The following is a 25,000-nucleotide window of genomic DNA, read 5'->3' as shown; positions in this document are numbered from 1 at the left end:
CTAAACTGGGAAAAGTAAGGATCTGTAACTTACGCTGCGGCCCGCGAAAACGAGGTTACCTAGTTACCTTTAAATTAGGAAACAAAGGTCGTGGCCTAGAATACAGCCAATCAATTGACCAATCACAGGGCGCCTACTATGTCACAGATACGATAATTTAATCTATGTTATGAATGATTTAAATTAAAAAAAAGTCACGACATCGATTTTGAATGTCAAACTATTCTTCGCATTCATTCATTAATGAGCAAAGCTCGCGACATCCATCTCCAACGTAATCAAGTGATGGTCACGTGCCTCGTTGAACTTAAAACATGCTCCAAAACAGGTGAGCTGACCAATAACATCGCAGGCTGTCACCTCTGGTATCTTTGCAGAAGAGTCGTGTGGCACGAGTCACACACGCGTACCGGTTTGGCAGAGGAAGGTAAGGGCATAGTGTAATCCGAACACGAGTTGCAGAAAATTCCTCCACAATTTCGACAATGGTGCTGGAAAAAAAAAACGAAACTAGGGTTGTCCACAGGTTCGAACAAAAATAACAAAGAAGAAAAGACGAAGAAGGAAAAGAGAGCATTACTTTAAAATAGTTCAATCCTCGCTACGTCCGTTCTCTAGTTTAAGGCCACAAATGCCATTCCTGAGTTCATTTTAGCCTTCATGCATTAAGAAAACCCTAGAGTGAAACGATTGCGATGGTAAGAACGCAAAGGAAAAAAAAAAAGGAAAGGAACTTTATTTAAGTGTCTAGTCTTTCTAGCGCAGAAGCACTAATTGGGGACACTGTAAATTGAAATTAACAATTAACACAAATCAAGTCAAATTTTGGGTTTGAGGAGAGGGGAACCGGAGTACCCGGAGAAAACCTCTCGGTGCAGAGTAGTAACCAACAAACTCAACCAATATATGACGGCGAGTCTGGGAATCGAACCCGGGCCACATTGGTGGGAGGCGCGTTCTCTCACCACTGCGCCATCCCTGCACCCAAATTGCCACGGAAACTGAACTGCCATCACGTGTACCTTTCTTCTTGCCAAAGAAAACGGCTGGTTACACTGCTGGCACTGAGCGGCATCCTTATCTTCAGCCCAACGCATGTCCTGATAAGTGAGATAAAAAAGTGTGAACATTGTGAGGTTTAGTAACTCAACAGCGACTACTTTCTTAAATGAGCTTAAGCTAAATCCTGTTATAACTAGGGATAAAGAGAAAGTGAGTACAACAAACGTTATTGTTGTTGACATACACACACAGTAAGAAGATACAGCGGAAAAAAATGGTAACGAATGCCTAACTGAATGAATAAACGAAGGAAAGACTAAACGAAATGAAAGCTGTTTCAATTGAACCCACTGGGAACTCGGAAAAATCCGAGCCCCAGATGGGATTCGAACCCACGACCCTCCGTGATCTAGTACGGATGCTCTAACCACTGAGCTACTGGAGACTCTATGGTGAGCAAGGGTGAAATGTGGGTATTTGACTCGAGCTGCATCACGCAGCCACACCCTTTCACCCTTTCTCTCATTCTCACCATAGAGTCTCCAGTAGCTCAGTGGTTAGAGCATCCTAACTAGATCACGGAGGGTCGTGGGTTCGAATCCCATCTGAGGTCGGATTTTTCCGAGTTCCCAGTGGGTTCAATTGAAACACCTTTCATTTAATATGCGTTAAAATACTCTCTCACATTCGTTAACGACTAAATTGGCTGAGAGAATGGAAGGGTGGAAAGTTATCTGGGTGAAAACAGTTAACGGGCTCCCCGGGGCCAAGCTAAACTTCCAAACTTTAAAAAGGTCTTGAGCCCAATTTTCCCGCCTCTCAACTTAATTACGTGTCGAAAAATAATGTCATTAAAAAAGAACAGTTGTGTCGGACTCGTCATGTTTCTATATAGAAGTATATCTTTGAAAGAATTGATACGGACGATAAAATATTGTTATGGGACGCTTCGTATAGAACTGTAACCTTCAACTGAGTGTTCACGCTGAGCGTGATGGAGTGATGGTGTGCGTGGCTTTTTTTGTCGACCCAAACGGCAATCGAACCATCCTGTTGTCAAGCTGTTTCCGTGTCCAAAACAGAGGCAATAGATCCTTCTTTTTCCACCGCGATACTTAATTCTAACACACATGGCTATGAACAACGTATCGAAACCGCCATTTGAGAGGGTGCGGAGGCAATGAGAAGGCCTCTTTTTCAAAGAGCTCCATCAATCAAATTAGCTAAAATAAGGTCCACGGAACTGCCCACAGAACGACCAAAAAAGAATCGATTATAGGTTCATGCTGCTAAATGACGTACGATGATAAAATTTTGTCATTCTTTTCTGCTCAGAGCTTTTGCTTCGTCTCTTTTGCCTAAGACATGGGCTTCTGTCGTCAGTTTATCTGCGGACAAGCTTTTTGAAATCGAAAAAAAAAAAAAAAAAAAAAAGAAGAAAAAAGATGTTACTGTTTGCAAAGTTAAATTCCCGGAGGATTTTGGGACACTAACATGGCTGCTGTTTCTTCACTTACGTACGACAGGATATCCGCCAAAACGGATTTACCCTGGCAGTGTAAGTAAGCACCATAAGTAAGCATCATGCGTCCGAAGTCAATTTACCTTCATCGACTGTGTGACTTCTTTCATTTCTTCAACCTTTTGTTGCGAACTGCAAAACGAACATCAAGTCAGTATTCTTTGTTTTCACTCACGTGATCAAAAACCATGTTTTTAAAACAAAAATAAAAGGAAACGTTTTCATAATAAGAGTTCACTTCCGGAGGATTGGGTCGGGACACCAACATGACGGCCATAACATCATGTGAAAACCAAGAATTGATACAGAGCACACAAGGCTTGTTACATCTGCGTTTGTGTACTTAAGTTTGTAGCCAGGCGATTAAATTCTGCAGGGCCCGGTCGTTCAAAAGCCGATTAAGGCTAATCCCGGATTAAAAATTAACCGAGGAGTTTATTTCTCTACTGCCAAATGCTGTTCAACGCTTATATTCGGCAAAACTTTATATTAAAAGAAGTCAATCTTGAGAAACAAAAATAAGCAAAACAAACTTTTACCAAAAAGTTGAAAACGTGAAACAAAAGTTTACGATAATCCTGGATTAAGTTAATCGGCTTTAGAACAACTGGGCCCAGGTGATTATCGGTCAAATTATGAAAAACATATAGTGATGTAAAAAACTTCAGACAACCGCTTGTGTGGACGTTTCTTAAGTACTAACGAAAGGAAAGCCCAAAAGATTCACGCTTGGTAGGCTGCACTTAAGGTAGAGCGCTGTGTCGGCATTGTAGGAGGAATGACTCACAGCATTTTCTTGAAAGAACCGCTTGTAATAAAACACTAAACTTTTAGTTCTTTGTTTTGTTTATTTGTTGAAACAGGTTAGTATACATTGGCAGCTATACAGTCGATGTGGGAGTGCTGTAATTTTACCCTTACATCCAAAGGCCATACTACAACAAAGGGTTACTACGTCCACTATTCTCGAACAGTGTGTGTGTCAGTTTACGAACAAGTGCTGTGACGCGAAGCCTACGGTTTAAAGTCCTTGTCGGAGAAGACTTCAACGTCTTACCATTCGCAGATGGAATAACGAAAGTAGCATTTTCGCCTCAGTTAATAGCGACCCAGAGTGTTGGTTCGATCGGGGTTCGAACCCGCGACCTCCTGCACGAAACTACAGTGCACTCTCGACTGAGCCACCTGGTCAACGGATGTTCCGCTATATCATAAGGAGATATAGATGGTTTTCAATCACGTGATGAGGCGGCCATGTTGGTGTACAAAACAATAGCAAATTATGGCTCATGTTTTGCATTATAATAGACTCAAATTCCCCAAGACTTTTTTCTCCATTGTTGAGTGCACCAACATGGCTGCCGTGACGTCACGTGAAAACATTCTGTAGACCAATCGGCTATTTTGTACCCAATTCAAATCCTTTGAGAATAAGACGTTTTGGTCCAGGTATTCCCATATCACTTAAATGTGAATGGTACATTACAATGCAAATACAATGCACAAAGAATCTTAATCCCGGGGCATTTCAATTAACGATACAACATTTGGTCTATTGTTTAGAGCGGTTTTCAATTGAGTGTCGTAAAACCAAAACCAAAGAAATTACTTTGGCCAATCAAAAAGGACGGACAAAATCCTGTAAACCAATCAAAACTCGAAGTAATTGGACGTAGCCGACACAAAGCGCGGGAAAATTTGCACGCGCGAGCCACGATTGGTTTTGGTTTCTCTTCTGATTGGTTGAAAAAGTGGCGCAAGAAATTTCAACCAATCACTGAGTGAAGTAATGCAAAACCAAAGCAATTCGCTAATTACTTACGACACTCAATTGAAAACCTCTCTATTTTCCTTGGTGCATGCAGCGCTTGGCTTAAAAGTAGACATTTTTCTGACGTTGATGGGGACAAACACGATACCAGATTCTTTCTCTTGGGTAATAAACTCTTGATTCAGGAGATAATTCTCGCGCTATACTAATATAGGACTGAAATTGTCTCACTATTGAAATGAAAGAAATGACGAGATCACATTTCTTTTCATTTCATTACCAGGGGTTAGCATTTTCCATGTCAGTCATTCATTTTAAGTGGCAACCTCTTTTGGCTTGTCGCGCCATCTTGTTGAGAAAATATAAGGTGACAAGCCAGAAGAGTTTTAAAAACTCATTATCAAAATCTGAGGAAAAATACCAGAAAACTCGTTTCCTTTCCATAATATGTCACTCCGAAGCGTTTTAATCCAGTTTTGGATTTCAAAAATGTAAAATCCTTTTTGGGATTCAAAAGTCCGGATTCGGAGTTTCCAAAGGAAACAAAAAAAGGGAATTACACTTTGGACCAATGCAGGCTTTCCTTTACTAAAAAAAAGCAAAAACCAAAAAGATATTGAAAAAAATCGCTTACTTACTTTGATAAATGTGAGCCCATTTCCACGAGAGCCTAAAAAGAAACAGTTCCCTCTTTTTAGTTTAAAGTGTTTTTCATAAACACGATAATTTCATAGATCACTTTCATAAATGGCGACCACATCAACATTCTTTTATATTTATGTTAATTAGACCTACTGTCCTCATTTTGAAGCAAAAATTCTTTAGAAATTTGCTCGTCGTAGCGAGGCTAGAAAGGCTTATTAGAATTCAAATAAAAGAATATTTTCTTTGGCAGCCATTATGAAAGAGGTCTATAGCAAACCATATGATCCAGTGAAAAGCGTTGCCGCTGCGATTTTCCTAATTCATTTACATTTAAGAGGGAAAATAAATTTACGTTATAGCACACTTTTCGCGCAGTCAGTTTCTCGCGTCACGCTTGAAGTATAGTCGAAATGGCAATCTTGTATACTAAAAAGAGAAAAAGAGAAAAAGAGATATCTGAACACTTACCATCTCTTGCTCTGAGTAGGACTTCTTTAACGTCATGTACTTTTCGTGCAACACTTGATATTCCTGTCGAAAGAAGTAACCAGATAGGATTTTGAAACTTTTGCTAGAATCACTAATCAACGGGATCCAGTTGACCAAAGGCTCGTTGAGAATATCCTGTGGATAACTCACCATCCGACAGTTTCAATCTGAGTGTGCATACATACTTGTATTTGCGCACATAACCGTGACAATGCACGGTATAGGCTCATCTAAGTAAAGGCGTTTATTATGTATTCTTAGTTAACGACGTTTACAGTTATGCTAGGGAACACAAAATGATGTTAAATCCAACTAAATTCAAATGTATTGTTGTTGACTTTCTTGACTATAAGCCCCATTTTCATCGGGAATACGGTCGTTGAGCGTGTGCGCACGTTTAAGCTCCTAAGTGAACTATTGCAGATGACCTAAAATGGGACTCCCACTGTGACATTATAGTCAGGAAAGCTAACAAACGGCTATATGCCCTACGTCAGCTGAAGAAGTGTGGTGTCAGCGATCAATATATCATCGTAGTTTATTGCTCAGTTGCAAGATCAGTACTGCAATATAGCCTGCGAACGCAGACGTATTTCCGCGACCGCACCCGATGGATCATCACCTTAACGTGGTGGGGTGGTTTGCGCGTCGCAATGACCTCTAGAGCTACGTCGGCGGGAGCTTTGAGCTCCTGTAAGGGTTACCCTTGTCAAACAGGTCGAAAGGTAGGGAGCAGACGAAGAATGATCCACTGGTCCTCCAGGTTGGGGGTTGAGCTTGGGGCTAATAACCCCATCTTATATAAACGTAATTATTGCAGAAACCAGAAGCAGGAGCATTTCATTCAAAAACAAAAGCAAAGTACCTTCTTGATTTGTGCCAATTGTTTTAATTCCATTTGCATGGCTCCTATTCTCTCTTTATCTTTCACTGAATCTTCTTGTAATCTTGTCCGCCATTCGCGTTCTATTTTAAGGTTAGTGTCGAGTGCGGTCCTGTTAAACAAGCAACAAACACATGAAAAATTCTTTAAATCATTGTCAGGAAAAAGGTGCTAAAATGGCCTCATTAACTCACGCTGGCCAGGTACAGTTATTGAGCATCAGTTTAGTTTTCCTTTCCTTCCCTTTAGAGCTGACATGCATCTGCACGCAAAATAATGCGTCAAGGCCCATTCAAACAGTTTCGACATTTGCTTCAACTAAAATTGAACACTTTGTTGAAGGGAAAAGGAGACATCTGCACGCAAGCTAAGGCAGGCTGAAGTAAGTTTGAGGAGTCGCTCCGCACTTACTGTGTACCAGTTTACGCTTTTTGATGGGTCTTGCCGTTACTTTATTTTACCAATCGATTCTGGTGCTGAAACTGTCAGAGCAGATCCATTAATTTATAGTGGATTTGGGAATGAATGTTGGAGTAAGCAAGTTACCCAGAGGAAGAATTTAATGTACAACTAGATTTATGTCAGACTAAAAGGAATATTACACAGAAAAGGTAATGAAAAGAGCGGAAAGCAGGTCTTGTAGAAATGCTAGAAACTTTTCATCTTGTGTAAACGATGCTGGGTGCGTTTGGACAGGTCGTTCAACATTGTTGAAAGGGGAAAAATGTTGAGAGCTGGTTGAATCAAATTTAACTGAGTTAAACTTTCATGTAAGATCGATTTCTTTTGTTCTAGAAAATGTTGGATGGGGTTGAAGTCGTTTGAATATTTCGTTTGTGGAAACCACGGCGCATGCGTAAATCTCGTCGGGAGAGTCTGGTTTCTTGTTCTTAGTTCCTTGCAATCAACGTGTTGGCTCCATTGTTGGCACGATGTTAGAACCTCTTAAACGGCATCCTCACAACTTTTTTTTTGTTCCAAGACTGACCTAACGACCGTTCAACTTTTGTTGAACGAACGTTCACCGTTTACATTCTTAATTGCTTTTCGAAACCTTTAGTCACTAGCAGTGATCAAGGATTAGTGAGGTGCCTTTGATTCATGGAGTTGTATATTTTGGAGAGAATCGTTTCGTTAGTGAAGCGTTATATTCTAAATCCCTCGAATATGAAAATATGATACTGCGATATTAGATATTGCGATATTTTGTTAGGCCAGTCGACTACATCAGTGTAGTTTTTTTATGCACAGGTGATCATTTATATTCATGTAACCTGCGCAATATAAATGTAAATTGTTATTATCATTATAATAATCACAACTTAGCATCATCAGTAAAATATTTAAGGAGGTTCGAAAGGGTTTTCACAGGTAACAGTCGGTTTCCAATTGAAAAGGATTACAACACTGTCGATATTAACGGTAGGAAAACGCTTTGATATTTACCAAATGATATTGTCGGGCAATGTCTTTAAGGGTGTCTGCGCGTCCCCATCTGTTGCCACGGTAACGGGACAGGTCTGCCAATTGACCGATCATTTTTTGGAAGAAATCTTAAAAACTCATTCGGTGACCTAATATATTCTTTTATGAAAACACTGTTGAAAGATTTAAAACATTCTTTAAAAATATGAAGTAACAAATGATACGACGTATTGCTTAATAACATTTCTGACAAAACTCATTTCCGGTTTCGCGATTTTAGGTCACATTTTTACTTCAGGTCATTCGTTTTGATTCATAAAATGACGCGAGTTGCTTAAGTATTGCGTGTGTGGCTTGCGCGCGCTCTCTCATCTGAAAACCTTTTCGAACCTCTTCAAGCGTCTGCATAATACCTTTCACTTTCACTGTCGGCTATTTTATTGTTCAGTTGATAAACCATGTTTTCCGCCGCGGTCTTTTTTGTCAAAGCTTCACTCAGACTGCAAAAAAATTACAACCATCGGCATAAACGCAGTCTTTAAACTTCTTAACTAATTTTGTACCCCATGACATTAAGCTTGTGTCAAAGGAACTCTAAAAGCACAGATGCTACCCTTTTCTGTGAGCTCTGCTAAACGAACTTGTTTCCAACACCAAATTTACTGTAAAGGCGACATAGTATTTGAGTAGACCTAGATGTTGCAAACCAATTGGCCCCAAAAAGCGGCCTTCATTGACAGGTGTCGCAGAGGTCATGGGTCGAACCCGTTGAAGCTATCTGAATTTTTCGGGTGTCCTTGAGAGGAGCAAGGGTGGCACAGTCGGTTAGTGCGCGGCCTTGGTGCAAGAGGTCCTGAGTTCGATTCCCGGATCTCGCATCCTTGTTTCGACTCCTTTCCTTTCCGTGTAGCTAAGTAGCTTTAAATACCCGTAAAACGGAGCACTGATGGAGAGGGGGGAGTAAAATGAGCGCACCGTCGACCTCAGGTTTGTCAGTTTAATTACTGTTACGAGTTATCGACGTTAAATAAGGTCTACTTTACTTTACTTTACAATTGCGTGCTTACATTGTACGCAGATAATTGCGAGGATCACTTCTCTCTTTCGTTTGTTCAACTTTCTTGGTCCGTTTAGCATCCCACGTTGAATGTGGTCGGGTCAATATTTCCGGTTGGACGAAAGCTGGCCAAAACTGGGTGTCACCCAAACAGCCGCATTTTTGACTGTTGTGTTGAACAACATCATACCACGACTATTTTGCTTTCATGGACGCCGGGCATTTACGTTACAAACCTTTTCTCCACTTCTTTGGTATGCGCAATCATCTTTGCGCATTTCTCCTCCAGTTCTGACCACTTGTGCAAGTGATCTTTGGTTGTGGACTCGCTTAACTGAAGTAAGGACAAATGAAATGTCATTCACCATGGATTCCTTTTTCATTGACGGGAATCTTCAATCTTTCAACAAACAGTTTGATTGTAAACGTTATGGCCCGTTTATCTCTTAGAGTTAACTGTCCCTTACATGAATAAAATGGGTGATCTGATTTCTTTTAAGGACACCTTTCAGTTAATAGCAGCCGCAAGGACGATCGCAATGTACAAATATTGGCTGATGTCTTCGGCACTAGTCATGGTGCGTACCATCCAAAGTCCCCGACTTCTTCTGGATTCAATACACCGCAGTCTTACCAAAAATAGTGATATGACCCGTGACAACCCCCCTTGAACAATCGTGCTTGAATTTACACCCAAAAGGAGAGGGATGTTTCACACAAAAAGAGACCTCATTACCCAATTAATTGACACAGAAAGACAACCCAGACAGACAAAAAATACTCTGTCTTTATCTCCTTTATGGTTTTCTTGACAATAGAGTGGAGATTAAAAAAAAAGTACCTGCAGCTTGTTATGAAGTTCCAGATTGAGTTTCTTCACGTCCTCCAATTGTCTTCGGAGGGAGATCAGAGTATCTTGCTTATCGTGTATATCCTTCTCCAAAAGTCGCATGGCTACCTGAACAGGACAACAATTAAGTTTTCCAAACACTCCACGTATTCTTATTCAGGAATAGGGTCGATCGAACGCACTCTTACATGTTCCTTTTTTAAAACGATAATAGCGCAATACATCCTGGAAAATCAATGTGACCAATCACTGTCTTCTACTAATATGAACAGCGACCATCCTTTTCACCGAAACAAACGCACGCGTTGGCATGACAACGAAGGATTAGTTAGGGTCACGAACATGGCCGCAGCGCTGTGACGTCATAATAAAATGAACCGGCAACAAGCGCTCCGACCAAAAGGACGCATCCGGAGAGGAGAGTATTCTCTTACTATGTCGTTTTAATCAACAATTATTCCATAAACGCGCGTTGGACATGAAATGGTAAATCGCTAACAAGGCCCGAACGGCAGAGTTGGCTATAACCAGTCTCATATTAAAAGGCGTGAATGAAATAATTGTTTTACTAAATTTTCATTAAAATCTGAACGCTTGGACACTTGAAATTAAAGCTAAGTTGGGCAAACTTGACGCAATCAGTTTCCATACTTAATTTACACGGTATATTTAACAAGAGGCCATGAGGGCGAGAGAAATAATTGTTTTAGTAAAATCCAACTAGTTGATCAAAAAAAATTTCGAGACAAAACATCTTTCGCTAGTTAAAGCTAGACTTTAATTGCTGTTTTGGTTTTCAAAGCCGTCGCTTTTTGCTACTAGTGGGCTATAACAAATAGCCTACTAGTAGCTCAACCAATTAGAACGCAGCATTGATAATAGACCACTAGTTGGATTTTACTAATAGCTGATAACCGAGCTTGAGTGAACCATTCAGAAAGCTACAAACGCAATATCCGAGTTCGAACACTTAATAATGTTTATTATTAAATTTTCAGTCTCGAATATTGCATTTCTGGCTTTCTGATTGGCTCACTCAATCTCGGTTATCAGCTCATATACCGCAGTGACCTTATATGGAAACTGACTACGAACTGTCGTTTTGTAAGTAAAGCAATTCAGATTTTACTGCGTTTTTCACAATTCTGAGGAATTCATCTTCAAGCACCAACGGCCAAACTGAGTTTTTGCTTCCATCAATCAAACTTCCGACGCCCACCACAGAAGACGAAATAAATTGATGCATGACTAACCCACCAATCAGTACCGTTAGTTTCCACCGTTCATTCGTATATTCAAACTCGTCGCCGATGGAAAGCGAAGGAATCTACTGAAGAATTTCAAAAAACATATAATGGTGTTCGAGCTGTGAACTAAACAAAAACTCCAATTCATTTTCCGGAGGCGGAGTCGATCTTCCCGGCTACGTTCGAAAATTTGATTGATGGAAGCCAAAACGCAGTTTGGCGCTCAGCGATTGAAGATAAGATTCCGCAGAATTACGAAAATCGTAGTGATGAAAATTTAATAAACAGTTATTCCTTATTGGATATGAAACTGATTAATGCCAACTCGGCGCTACGCGCCTCGTTGGCTATTTATCACCTCCTATCCGACGCGTGCTCATGGGATAATTGTTCAATAATCCTTAGCATCGAGACCCGTAAATGTCACTTACTTCACTCTCTTCCTTCATGCTTCTTGCCAACTCAAGCTCTTTCTCGGTTTCCTGAAAAAAGGAAACCCCGATTCATGCATCGGTAAACTCATGTCCAGAAAATGTGCAAGAAGAGACTACATGTTGCCCACCCTCTGGCAAATTTACGAGCTTTTAGTTTCACTACTTTTGTCCAAAATATATAGAGAAAGATCTAGTCAAAGAAAAACTCGGCGGAGTATCACCAAAACAAAAAATCACACCTAAGACTGGATTTGAACCCGGAGCTACGGCTAGTTGGAACGGCTCTCTTCACTGGACCAGTTAGAGCGAGTTTCAATCGAGTTTCGTAAAACCAAAACCAAAGTAATTACTTTGGCCAATCAAAGGACGGAGACAATCCGGCAAAGCAATCAAAACTCGAAGTAATTACACGTAGCCGGCACAAAGCGCGGGAAAATGTGCACGCGCGAGCAATGATTGGTTTTGGCTTTACTTCTGATTGGTTGAAAAATTGGCGCGAGAACTTTGAACCACTCACTTGAGTGAAGTAATGAAAAACCAAAGCAATTCGCTAATTATTTTCGACACTCAATTGAAAACCGCTCTAAGACTAAGGACGCTTTCCATTAGACAGAACTGACCGGCCAGACCGGGCATTTGGAAGGGCCAACTCTACAACGCCTTCAAATTAACACACTTCGAGGTTGATATACACTTCTCCACAAATATGTGAGGGATTATCCTTCGAATTGTTGCATTTTCTTTGCAACTTGACGGGTCTGGCCGGCCAGTTCTCCCAAAAGGAAAGCGCCCTGAGACTCTGAGACCGGGACGAACTCAGACCGGTATGAACTTGTACTGGTATGAAATTTTTGCAGCTGTTTACATGAACCGGGAAGAAACGCTTGGTGCCTGGTTTCGGGAGAAAATGATATATTTTGTCTAATAAATATATCGATGATCCAAAAGCCGGTCTGAGTTCGTTCCGGTCTCACGTAAATACCCCCTAAGACCCTCCAAATTTCAAGAATAGATCTATGTTTTAATGAAGTCGATGGCAATCTTTAACCCTGATAAATGAAATAGAGATGATTTTTCCGATGGTGACTCAGGAGTCGAACCGACGACCTTTCGAGTACAAGTTCGGATGCTCTACCACTAGGCTACATTGGAGACTCGTAAGAGGACAGGCCATAAAACCAATTTCAGGTGACAAATGTTGCTATTCGGTATAGAATCACTGCTCGACAGTGGTCAGGCATAACCTCCGATTTTAAAAGACTTCGCTTTGTTTGGTGAACGACAGTTAACGTTTTAGCAGTCTAAAACTGTTTCAGAGTTAATATTATTACTGTTCTACTGCAGGATTAAAGATAAATACATTAATTATACCATGATTAAATATTGCGGTTTTAGCTATTGATCAGCGAATACTCCCAGGTTTAAGCCCCACGACCTGACAACTGGATGGTCTTTTTACGAGAAATAATTATGCTCAATTCTCAATCCTCCCCAGCATCATTCCTTTTAGATTGACAGTGTTCTGTAATAATAATAATATTGTATATTCAAAGCCAGATATGGTCCCCCCCTCCCCCATACCAATGATAGCAATGTGGTGCAACTTAATTGGGCCGTTTATAAACCAACATGGGATCAAGGGGAGGGGGTAAAGTAGGGAGATTTAAAATTGTCTATCACACAGACAAATTAGGGAGTGAGTTTATAGTGGTGAGTCGCATTTTCTCAACGAGTTTTGTCCAAGACTGAACTGAAGATCACGGGTATGGAGGGGACAGCTGCTCTGTTGTTCTTTAAGGAAAGGAAATTGTTGAAGACCATCCACACCACATACGAGAACTGTACCTTTCGCAACTCAATTTCCGAATCCAGCTGTTTCCTTATCACATTGTACATCTCGTTCAAACCTTCCCTGCAGTCAAAAAAAGTAGTAACATTAAAACACTAGAGAGACTTAGCATCACGTTTACTTGAAACGGCCAACGTCGACTTGCCGTTTCATTTTTCATGTAAAAAAATGGAGTGAAGCTTGTGACTTTAGCTTCGCAGGACCCACGGCAACTCGGAATGGACCCTGTCAATCTCGACTATTGACAGTATTCAGTTAAAAAAAACAAAATTTCGCAGTCTTTCTATGAAAAATTGTTGGCCAAAAAAAAGACACTAGATAAAATGAAAATTCTTACCTGCAAAAATTTGGCGAGCTTCGATGAAGCTATTTTGCGACTCAGTAGGAACTCAACGTGAGTTCATGAAGAAGATTGTGGTGAGGGGTCAGTTATGAACGAAAACGCGCCACACGGGAAAAATGGCGGGAAAATCATGGTCACTTTTGCAGATCGCATTTTACGTAAACCTGATGTTAAATGACTCTACTGACACTACAAAAGAACTTCTATCGTAAATGGTTTGAAGCCAGGTGCTATATCATAACTGAGTAAAGTACGATGGACCGGGTGAGTGTAGTTCTGAGAAGGACGGCAGGTACTGTAATGTCCATCAGATGTTCGATCCTGCAAAATAGAGCAAGTGCACTGTACTGGTAGTTGCTAACCTTGACTTCTGGTATGTCTCTCTCTCAACATCAATATCTGCTTGCGCAAGCTAAAAAAAAAGGGCAACTTTTGAAGTGTTGTGTAAGAACACAAAGGGAGCACCTCTGCAAGGAGGACTGAGAAAACCTTAAAACCACTTGGAGGAGGGCTGGAAAATGGAAACTACACAATTCTGTTCACAGGGAAAATCCAGTATTGTATAATTTGTTCGCGCAATCTTCCATAATTTGGCCTTCCAGTGACTCAATCGCAAATCGAATAAATCATGGTTTCAATATGAAGACAGTCAGAAAGTTGGAAGCTGGAATTCAGAACTATCGCATTCCCTGGTGTAGAATGGAGTAAAAGAGTGCTTCCAGTTCGGAGCGAGTGCATTGGGTTTTGGGGATTGAGTTTTTCCCAAGTGTACATTTAAAAAAAACTTGCAAAACTTGTACTCACTCGTAATCTTAAAGGCGTGCACAATAGAAAACTGACTTACATCATGGTCCAGTAGCATTGAGCTAGATATAATTACTCCGTGCAAACAAGAAGCGAGTTAGAATGCAATGAAAATTCAGAGATGCCAGGCGTCGGTTGTTCAAAAGGTGGATAACGCTATCCACCAGATAAATCACACTGTCGAGCGGAAAAACACTACCAAAACCGATTGAGTTATCCAGTGGATAGTGATTTATCCAGTGGATAGCGATATTCACCCTTCGAACAACTGTAGCGAGGAGTTACACTGTATTTCTCTCAACTCACTGACCGACTCTGTGGCGCGGGATTTTCAGTCAACGAATCACAAGAAATGGATGAACTACTTTACAGTAATTGTGTTGGGTTACTCACTTGAAGTTTCCGGGCACTGACTTCATTCATCTGATTATTGGCATCCTGCAGCAGGTCCCTTTCTTGCATAAGTTGCACAATCTGCTCTGTGCAAGAAGTAAGCTGTACAAGAACAGTTTTGTTAATGACACAACAAAATAGCCTAAAAGCGAGGGTTGGAACACTGGATAGTACACTACTGTGTAGGCAGTTTCTCTTTCAGCCTTACTGACATGCAACTGTTGTTTGACTGGTGTTCCACTCGGTCACATGAGGTCAATGAAAAAGTTATATTGGCTGGTGCTAAGAATGCTTGGGCATCAACCACCTCTATCCTGGCTGCCCGTCAAAGACCAACTTTTCTATCGCCAAACTGTTATGGGCTTTAAATGCATGTACAGTCAAGCCCCCAAAGATCTAACTTCGGAATTCGTTAAGTAACAAGTAAGAAAACGTACAACTAAGAAATGTCAAATGCTTTTATCTTTTTCTCTTTTCAGGACAGTTTCTGGACATTGAACCTTTTATTATACAACTGTTAGGCTATGGAACAACTTGAAACCGTTCCTAAAGCTAAGCAGGTCAGTTCAAGTTTTTAAACGTCATTTAAAGAATAAGCTTTTAGGAAATTGTGTAAAATAATGCTTCTTAATGTTCTATTTCTCTATCTTTTAACTAGTTGTAACTTTCAATGTTTATTTGTTCCTGAAAAGCCCCATTGGGAAAGCGACAATGAAGTATGCAGATTGTATGTGTGTTATGAGAAGCATTAGAGAGCTCCAGTATGAGGACAGGGGCACCCAACGTCAATTTTAGGAAAATATCTGTTCGGAAGACGATTCGAGATCTAGAATTTTCGGATCATTTGTTGTCAAATTTCTTGCTTGCCTGCCTGTCCTAGGATTTTCGAACATCTAAAAAATGGTATAAATGCCCATTTCAAACGAATTTTTACCCCAAAAGGTAACCTAGAATTTTCGGGAGCCTTTTTTCTGCCTGAAAATTTCGAAAAGGTAAGTTCTGATCCTTATAATTTTCGGAGCACTAGACTTTCATCTGGGAAATCTGAACAGATGAAAAAATTTTAGGGGATAAAAATATGCCACCCCTGCAAGTTCACAAAATTTATTGCGAGACAAGTTGGAAGTAAAATTGACCATTGTAACACACATTAGGCTTCAAGGAATCACAACCCGAGCTTCATGGAATCTGAATGCAACATAATTACACTTACTTGAGTTGACAGGTCATCATTTGTCATTTTAAAATTCTTTAATTTCGACTGTAATGTGTGAACTGTGGAGCTGAATAATGGTCAAATAGAAAAAATTCAATTTAGCGAAAGATCAGTGAGTCAATCCCTCTATCAGTCAACTGGTTCTAGGCTTTTGTTTTCATTAAGTATAATGTTCTCACATTTAGTAGGATCCTGTTCAAGATCTTGGTTAGGAGGATCCTTAAGGAATCCTGTAGGATCCTAACAGGATTCACAGTAGGATCCTGTCAGGACCTTAGTAGGACCTTATACGGATCCTGGGTAGGATTTCTACCAGGGATGATGTACATGACTGTACTACTGCCTTACATGTAGGCTTAGCTGTAAACTATGGTACTGTTAAATAATCGTTACATTAGTTTTTCTTGCGAGAGAATATCAAAATGACGCTATAAAACTCAGCTAAGTGATACAGTACGCTTTTAAGATATAAACCACAAAGATACTGAGTAGTTTCCCTGCCAGAAATTCATGACACATTAAACATCAAACAAAAAGGACATCAATTTAAACCACATTTTCCTAACAACTTACGTCAAATTTCTATTAATTTCTTCTAAATACGTTTTCTGATCTATGAGAACACTCAAATCATTGTTGTCACTTTTGTCTTCACTTCTGCAAGAGGAAAAGATGAAAACTTCAAGACAAAGATTTGACTATTATTTTGAGAAGACAAATTGTTCTTTTTTGTTAAATATTATATCATACATCTAATAAAACGAAAAAAAAAAAAAGATCATGACCCGATGCAAATTGATTAAAAATAGTAAGGCGCTACAGCTGTACATTGATCTGAGCTTAAGCCACTGACGCTTCAAACCCCCTAGGACACCCCTAGGTGATGAGTAAAATCTTTTAGTCCAGGATTGAAATCTGTTACAGTGCAATGCGCCTTACTGTGGCCACCTAACAAAGTTTTTTACAAATTATCCGCCAATAAGGGTGTGCGAATTTCATTGACAGTCACGCCTACTTGCAAAGTTTGTATGGTTGCTATTTGAACACCGTTGCATGGGTTGCTGAGTTGACATATTTACACGTACATGTAGCTGTCAAATGTGTGTCAATGGGTTAATGAATAGTTCTTGACTGCTTAAATAATACTTAAAACAACTATTATTTCTAGGTTGAATAATCCTTTCCAGTCTTCGGGGGAATGGATTTGGTGTTCGAAGAATAAAAAAAAAAAGCAGTTCAAGTTTTGTCTCAGAGAATTTGCACAGGAATAGAGAATTCCAGCAATACAATTAAGTGAAATCCAATTAACACATGTCGTGTACTGGGCCCGGTTCCTCGAAAGCCGATTAACTTAATCCAGGATTAGCGTAAACTTTTGTTTCACGTTTTCAACTTTTTGGTGAAAGTTTCTTTTGCTTATTTTTGTTTTTCAAGATTTACGTCTTCTCTTGTAAAGTTCTGCCAAAAAACTGCATTGAACAGCATTTGGGAGTAGAGAAATAAACTGCTTGGTTAATTTTTAATCTTAGATTAGCATTAATCGGCTTTCGAGGAACATGCATGCATTTGTCATTTGTACATGTATGGAACATAATATGTCCCTTACTTCTTATTCTCAGGTGGTTTTTCCAAGTAATTTCCATCCTTGAGATACAAGCTTAGATCCAGGACTGATGACTTCAAAAAGAAAAAGGAGCATGATTGCAGTTCGAAAAATTATTTAAAATTTCATATACAAGTATTCACTATCACACATTCAACTATTATGGGACATTGAGTTAACTGAATAGAGTGTAATGTGAAGTGCTAGATTTACAAATTATCCGCCATGGGACATACATGGGACATACATGGGACATACCGGTACATGGGACATATATCCGCCATGGGACATACATGTATTAATATGAACTTGCAAAGAGAGTGACCTGGGGGCCGTTCCTTAATGTCCCGAAACTTTACGGGTTATTTTCTGGTGTCAAACTTCACCGTTATTTTTCTTTTTGTTACCTAGAAAACATGTTAAAAGATCGGCTTTCCAAAACAAGTGGTTGGCAATTTCACAGATGGCTTTTCGGGCCCTAAAAGTTTTCGGGACTTTCAAGAAACGGGCCCAACTTCCAGATGGCCTGACAGCTCAGATGATACAGCAGCGCCATGGGTTTGCATTCAGCTCAAGTCTGGATTGTTTCACAAAATGCGATGAGAACTTTCACATCAAATGACAAAATCCCAGCTCAAATAAATAAGATAAACCATACATGTATATTCACTAGATCACAGTATGTTAGTTTCTTCAAATCAAACAGAACATATCATAAAATATGGAAAACAAAATAAATGAACTGATGAAATGATTTATATTGGACCGAAAGAGATGGAGATATTTGCATGTAGATACTGTATGCAGAAATGTAAAAAATTAATATAAAAGTAAAGGAATAAACACTAATAAATAAAATAAGTACAATTTAAAATAAAATAATAAACAAAATAAAGAAATATGGATATTTTCTCTCCTTCGATTGATTATTGGACTGTTCTTTAAAAAACTGTGTAGGTAAGAGTATATTATTCATCTTGATCAACAAAAATATCAAATACATTACATGACAAATAAGGATTAGCGCGTTCAATGAGACTTTCCCCTTGAACACACAATGTTGGCATGGACATTATAAAAAACAGAAAAAAACGTTTACTGCAGAGAATCATGAATTTAGTGTAATCTCATTTGTGTCTTCAGTTGAAACTCACCCAAACATCAAGGCTGTCTCCTTTCAAGTCAAAATTGCAATCGATAATGTTGAGCCCAACCAACAGACCAGATATCACACCACCTTCTTCATGCATCATTACAGAATGAGGTTCATACCAATCGCTGAAATAATATTATTTGATTAACTTAAGGTAGCTCAAACCAGTTTCAACACTTTCAAGAGACCTAATGCTATTAGAAGGATTCAAGACACTACAACACTTTATCACGTAACAGCAATGTTGTGGTACCATGTCAAACGTCAATTATTGCTGAAAAAGATGCAGTAATTTTTGTGATATAACCAGTTATCATGGCAACAGGAAATCCTTGCAAAAACACCCTTTATTTTGGCTTTACCGGTAGTTGCTTATATCTGAAGAACGAACTCGGTGATCCCAATTTTTTATTGCACAAAAGTGATCATCACGCGAAGATAAAACTCCCTGCAAAGTTTAAAAAAACTCTGTGGAGCTGATAATAAAGCGATACCTTAAATTTTCAATTATTTAAGGTGGCTCTGAATCTGCTCCACAAAATTTTTTTAAACTTTGTAGAAAGTGTCACTCTGGCACACTATTACCGGTACATTAAATTTTCAGAAATAAAAAATGGGTTCACCTTGTTCGTTTTTGAGATATGAGGAGCTAAAACCAACATATGGTGTGTTTTTGCAGGGCTTTGCTGTTGCCATGGTAACTTTTTTATGACACAAAAATGCCCCAATCTTTTTCAGCAATAATTTCATATGGTACCATATCAATAATTATTGCTGTTAAGTGATAAAGTGTTTCTTTTGAGTGTTGAAACCACCTTAAAAAACATTACAACTACACTATTAAAGGTAAAGGTAAATTTGGGCGTCTCGCTCAAATTTTTTGTTTTTGCAAATCTTTAATCAGTGGGCTGTGAAGTATATTTTTCTGAAAAAAATTCTGAAAAATTAATTTTAAAACCGCTAAAATCACTTTCTTTGTTTCCCGCCCTTATCTGCGCGCAAAAAAATGACTGACATATTATGGCAATCACACATGAAAGGATTAGGTGTCTTTTCACAGCCTTTACATGTGATCTGCTACCTTAGCACCTTTCAAGTATATGTAGGGGACTGAGTTGTTCAGCAGGCCGTGAACTGCATGCGAAATCTTCAAGCTCGATCTTCTAGGAGTTTATTTTGACGCCAAAATTACAACTTCTTGGACCTCCTGTCCTGACAAGTTTTAATATATCGCTTTCAAATTTTCAGTTCTAATAGATGATTGTACTACCCCAAAGACAGTGTGAGCAATTTTTCGTTTGTCTTCGGAGACTGCTTTTATGGCACTTTTTCTGCCAAAATTAAGTATTGACTTTGGTGCATGATTTCCTTGAATTCTTTACACATCAAAATTTCCTCACACGTTATTGGAGTGCATTCATCTGTGACAAAGACGCAACAAAGTGCAGTTATTTTCACAATAAAGTGAAGGGGCAGGAGCTTCAATCTGCAGCAGACTCAGTTGTTCTGAGTTTGAGCCCTCAAAACTAGAAGGCAATATTAAATACCAAAAACTAAAACTTTATTTGAACAGACAAATAATTCAATCTATTAGTTTTATTATGATACCGTAATAATTTATGTAGTTTTGACCCTATATAAAAAATAGCAGCGTGACAATAGTTCATGTCTGCCTCCTCTTCAAAGCGAGTCTACATGTAAGTGTGAAGTTTTAATGATGGTAATTAGATCTACTTTACATATGAATCAAAACTAATTTTCATAAGAAAAACTTTTCCCTTAGACTCGCTTTGAACAGGAGGAAGACTTGAACTCAGAAATGGCCTATTTCATTTTTCCACGGACACCTCATTTTCCTTTACCAAGACCTTAATAGTCATATTATTGATGAAAAAAGAGAAATCTGTGGAGGATAAGATCAATGGCCAGGTTTACAATAGTGATTTATTTACCAGTAAAGGTTCAGGCATGCTCATAAAAATGCAAATGCTGCTGAATAGGAGTGAAACCTACATGTATGACCTTCAAATTACTTTTAATTTATTTGTGCCTGTCGAGCGAGCTTCTGTTATTGTACAAGGCTCCTTTACATACACACCTGTACCTCACTTGTAGTAGTTTGGTTGGTGTCTATTTCCAAGCAACCACAAGTCAATACTGATATGAGTACGGTAAACCCTTAATTAGCAAATGCTCATTTCAGCATGTCAGAAAATAAAATCATTTATAAAACTCATTAATAATTCATGCTGGAAACAAAATGTTTTATTAATTAATACCTGTATATCTGATACAGATTGCCCTTCATTTACATAAAACTTTTCTTTCGATTTCCTCTGTTAAGGCGTCTTGAATCACCAAACATACCTAGAGTACATTTAACACTTTATGCTGATGTTTAATAATATACAATATTCTACACCTGCATCACCATTTACAAACTCTCGGCTTAGCCTCAAGTTTGTAAAATGTGATACAGATCTACCGCTCATATTGTATACATGTATGTTCTTTTCTTAAAGCTCTTATTTTTTTTCATCAAATTTTTAATAGCCTGCATCTACATGCCGCCTATATTACACCAGTATCCATTAGAAATATTAGTGCACATGCAAAGTTCTTCATCCACACTTACCAAACCAGGTCTTTGTTCTCCACGAAGATCATAATGTATTCTGCAAGTTTTTTTTGCATAAGTGCTAATCTCACCCATGCTCTTCCTTTGCCATGATTAGTTCTATTTCATCAACAGAATAAAAAATAGAAAATTAAGATAATTATAACAAATTTAAACTAAATCATGTGGAGCAAGGTGTGGGATAGCAGGAAATTCCAGCAGATTCAGGGTGTTTCCCGACCATGAACACAAAATTAGTGATTAAAAATCAAACCAACACTGTAGTCATAATCAAGGCTAGTGTAATTTTTAGTTTCTAGACATTTCCATCGCTGTCTGTTCATTAACAATTATGTGGATGCATGATGACAATGATGATGATGATGATAATACTTAGAATATATATATACATAAAATTATTATTACATCATTATTATTACTAACATTAAAGTATTATTATTATAGTTCTTTCTGTGATCAACAACCTGCGAGGAGATGGTATTCAAACTCTGCAAGCATAAACACTGCTCAGCCACAGTCCCAGACCTGGGGCTTAGAGCCTATAAAACATCTTCTGGAGGATCAGGGTGGTCCCACTGACTGTGGTCAGGCCTGAATTCCACCCACCACATCTGGAATTCCAAGATCTTTCAAAGAAATGCTCCAAACTACACCCAATGCACCTTCCTGGTTTCCTTTGCCAGGGGAGAAAAGTTGGTGATTTTCTCATCCTCTTTAAGTCGCCACGTTCCTAAACCAAGGCAAGAGAAATTTACAAATGTTCAATCCTGAGCTGCTCAATCAACCACACTTATCTAATGTCTGGATGATTATCTTCTATTTTCTGTGTTGCCTAAAATGCTCCTATCCCATCAGATCTTCACATTCCCATTCCTCTGACACCTTCACCTGATCCGGAACCTCCTCATAACACACATTGATCAGCAAAGAATGCAACCATACAAGTACTTCTGACAAAGCTCCCAGTACTGACCTTCAACCCCATCTGATCAAGTTCCTCCTCACAGGGCTGTCACTAAGATTTTAAGTAGGCAGAGGTATTTTGAAAGTAGATGGCTATGGGGGCTGGTGGGCCCCTCACAGGCGAGGGGGTTGAGATGGCTGATAATAAATGGTAGGCCCCCCACCCCACCCCATTTGTCGAGAAAATTTTGAAATGCAGGGTCTCACAAATGCCATTTCCATCGTTTTCAAGAGGTATTTCCCACCAGAAAGACAATCACAATCACAATCACAATCGAGAGCTCTTCCTGTGCCTGCTAGGGTTACAGAAGCCCAAATACTATTGTAAGCCTTTTCCTGGAATTTGCAGAATACAGTATAAACGAGAGAGATTTTTATTTAGTTCTCTGACATTTGAGGACAAGCTAGGAAATCTCACTGAAAACTACCTCATAGAATGAGAAATTGCAATTTGTTTAGTACTAGAAATCATCCTCCGATTCTGCGCCAAAGGCTGAATCAATGTCTGAACTGCATTCGGTCAGGTTAAAAATGTGATAAACATCTTCCATGTTCTGCTCCTCAGCCATTTCCTTCTCGGTGTGCAATTCTACTGTACTTCCTCATCTTCAGCTGTGTCCTCAAAAAAACGACACTTTTGGCAAACCTTGTGGTTGACGTGTTCAAATTAAACACTTACCTTTCGGCGTCTTAGAAACAACGGTGAAAAAATTATCCAGCAAACCTTGTCTTCTCTTCGCAGCCATATTGGCTTTTTCAGTCACGCGCAATGTCACACTAAAATGTTATGTAACAGCAGAAAGGAGTCCTGGTAACTACTCAGCACGCGGAGCGGACTTTGTGATGTATTAAGAAACCCACTTTGTCATTACTTTTCTTGGAAGAACAGCCTACAATTCGGAAATAAGATACTTTACTTTTCACATTTCTACCAAGGAAATGAATATGCTGGTCAGACTTGTTCGGTGTCTACACTTTTGGTGTCATTTCGTCAGTGAGCTAGCCGGCGATTTTCGTCAGAGTAGCCGGCGACAATCGCCGGCTGCCGGCTACTAATGACAGCCCTGCCTCATGTACAACCCTAGCTACACTCCCCTTCTTATGGAATGCTCAAACACTGTCATTCTCTTCCTCCTCTTCACATCCGTTGCCCTCAGTTCCTCATCACTCCAATACAAAAAAATCCCTGCATTGTACATGTACATCACCACACCTAAAGCCCATTGGCAAGCATTTATCGGCCTAATCAAATTCCTACTGTACAAATTCGACCTCGCCACCAGTTTCACCCTCCTCACATACTTCCGCTTGACCTTCTCCTTTATCTCCTTCTGCATAAATTATCCGCACCTTCCAACACATTCTCATCAACCCCACCCATCATCTGTAGTGACCATCCAGGAACACAATTCCTTCACAAGGAAACTTCGTCCCCTGCTTCAACACCAACACAGCACACTTGTCCAGCCCAACCGCCATCCCTATGCCCACTGAAAAAAATATGCCCAAAACTGGCTCCTCTTCAGTCCTTCCATACAAATTGTGCACACCGGTCCAGTAGTCCATAAACAACAAATGGCTGCTCAACCTTTTCTACAACATGGTGTGAGGAATCATCACGAGAAGAAGCAACAGTAGAGACAAGGAGTCCCCCTGGAATATTCCATGTTTGATCTGCACTTCACCCAACACTTTCCCATTTGACGTCAACACAGTTTTCAAATCGCTTATACTATCATGCAGCAAACCCTTCATATTGTCATCCCATTTTCAACATTTCAACATCCAAAAAGGCAGCACCATATCATAGGCCTTTTAATAATCTATCCATACCATCGCCAAACACCTTTCCTTAACCAAATCCTTGCTTTTCTCCACCTTGTCTATCACCAACTATCCTTTGTACCCTGTGATCTCTTCCTATGCCCTTTCTGCCATCCGGATACATCCTACGTGTATTACCCCACAAACATCCATACAGCTTCTCCACTAAGATCCCAGTGAGTAGCTTCCACATCAATGGCAAACATGCGACTGTTCTGTAGTCGCCAGCCACTGTTCCCTTGGCATGATCTGTCTGCTCGGCTGGAATGTGCGACTATGGTGGCTGGCATCAACAGATGACTGCAACTGCTTGCTTCCAGTCATTCCTGTCTTGGGCCATTGCATGTAACCATTCACTTTTCCCCTATCCTGAGCATTAAAACCAGTAAATTTCAATGTCACTAACCAAAGGTTAGGGTAATCCTAACCCTAACTGCACACTCGTGCAACCTTTCTTGTCCCAAAGCCTTCACCTTCTTGATATACATGTACAATGTACCCTCCTGTCTTCTTCCCACCACTACTGACAAAACACTCCCACAACACCTTCCTCTCCTCATGCGTCCACTTACTCTTATTCTTCCCGCTCTTCTCAGCCCTAATCTACCTTTCCCAATACAATCACACCATCCACTAGGAGGAGTACAGTACACTATAATAATAATAATAATAATAATAATAATAATAATAATAATAATAATAATAATAATAATAATAATAATAATAATAATAATAATAATAATAATGCAGGTTGTACAAAATGCAAGACTAGAGTCCTAATTGGGTTTTGAACAACTAGGCCCTAGGGCCCATTTCTCAAAAGTCCCGAAACCTTTTTGGGACCGAAAAGCAATTTGCGAAACTGCCAACCGCTTGTTTTTGGAAAGCT

At 39.5% G+C, this 25,000-nt stretch overlaps 1 protein-coding gene across 1 annotated transcript in view; it reads right to left on the bottom strand.

Moving 5' to 3' along the window:
• The window catches only part of LOC138019768 (RUN and FYVE domain-containing protein 2-like), a 27,745-nt gene that overhangs the window by 453 nt on the left and 2,292 nt on the right, over positions 1–25,000 (bottom strand). Inside the window, exons 3-20 of the mRNA XM_068866643.1 lie at positions 21,322–21,423; positions 18,688–18,811; positions 17,537–17,607; positions 16,504–16,587; positions 15,928–15,997; positions 14,715–14,816; positions 13,880–13,929; positions 13,171–13,237; positions 11,323–11,373; positions 9,636–9,752; positions 9,031–9,128; positions 8,151–8,237; positions 6,295–6,424; positions 5,409–5,471; positions 4,934–4,965; positions 2,608–2,656; positions 1,023–1,100; positions 1–491 (exon numbers count right to left, since the gene is read on the bottom strand). The exon at positions 1–491 is cut by the window's left edge and continues 453 nt beyond it. Of these exons, the coding sequence (XP_068722744.1) occupies positions 357–491; positions 1,023–1,100; positions 2,608–2,656; positions 4,934–4,965; positions 5,409–5,471; positions 6,295–6,424; positions 8,151–8,237; positions 9,031–9,128; positions 9,636–9,752; positions 11,323–11,373; positions 13,171–13,237; positions 13,880–13,929; positions 14,715–14,816; positions 15,928–15,997; positions 16,504–16,587; positions 17,537–17,607; positions 18,688–18,811; positions 21,322–21,423 (1,510 nt within the window). The 3' untranslated portion in view covers positions 1–356. The remainder of the gene's footprint in view (positions 492–1,022; positions 1,101–2,607; positions 2,657–4,933; positions 4,966–5,408; positions 5,472–6,294; positions 6,425–8,150; positions 8,238–9,030; positions 9,129–9,635; positions 9,753–11,322; positions 11,374–13,170; positions 13,238–13,879; positions 13,930–14,714; positions 14,817–15,927; positions 15,998–16,503; positions 16,588–17,536; positions 17,608–18,687; positions 18,812–21,321; positions 21,424–25,000) is intronic.

The sequence above is a fragment of the Montipora capricornis genome, chromosome 10, assembly GCF_036669925.1.
Source record: "Montipora capricornis isolate CH-2021 chromosome 10, ASM3666992v2, whole genome shotgun sequence".
NCBI classification, from domain to species: Eukaryota; Metazoa; Cnidaria; class Anthozoa; order Scleractinia; family Acroporidae; genus Montipora; species Montipora capricornis.
The sequence above is the reverse complement of the archived record's forward strand: the minus strand, read 5'-3'. Positions and strand labels throughout refer to the sequence as shown.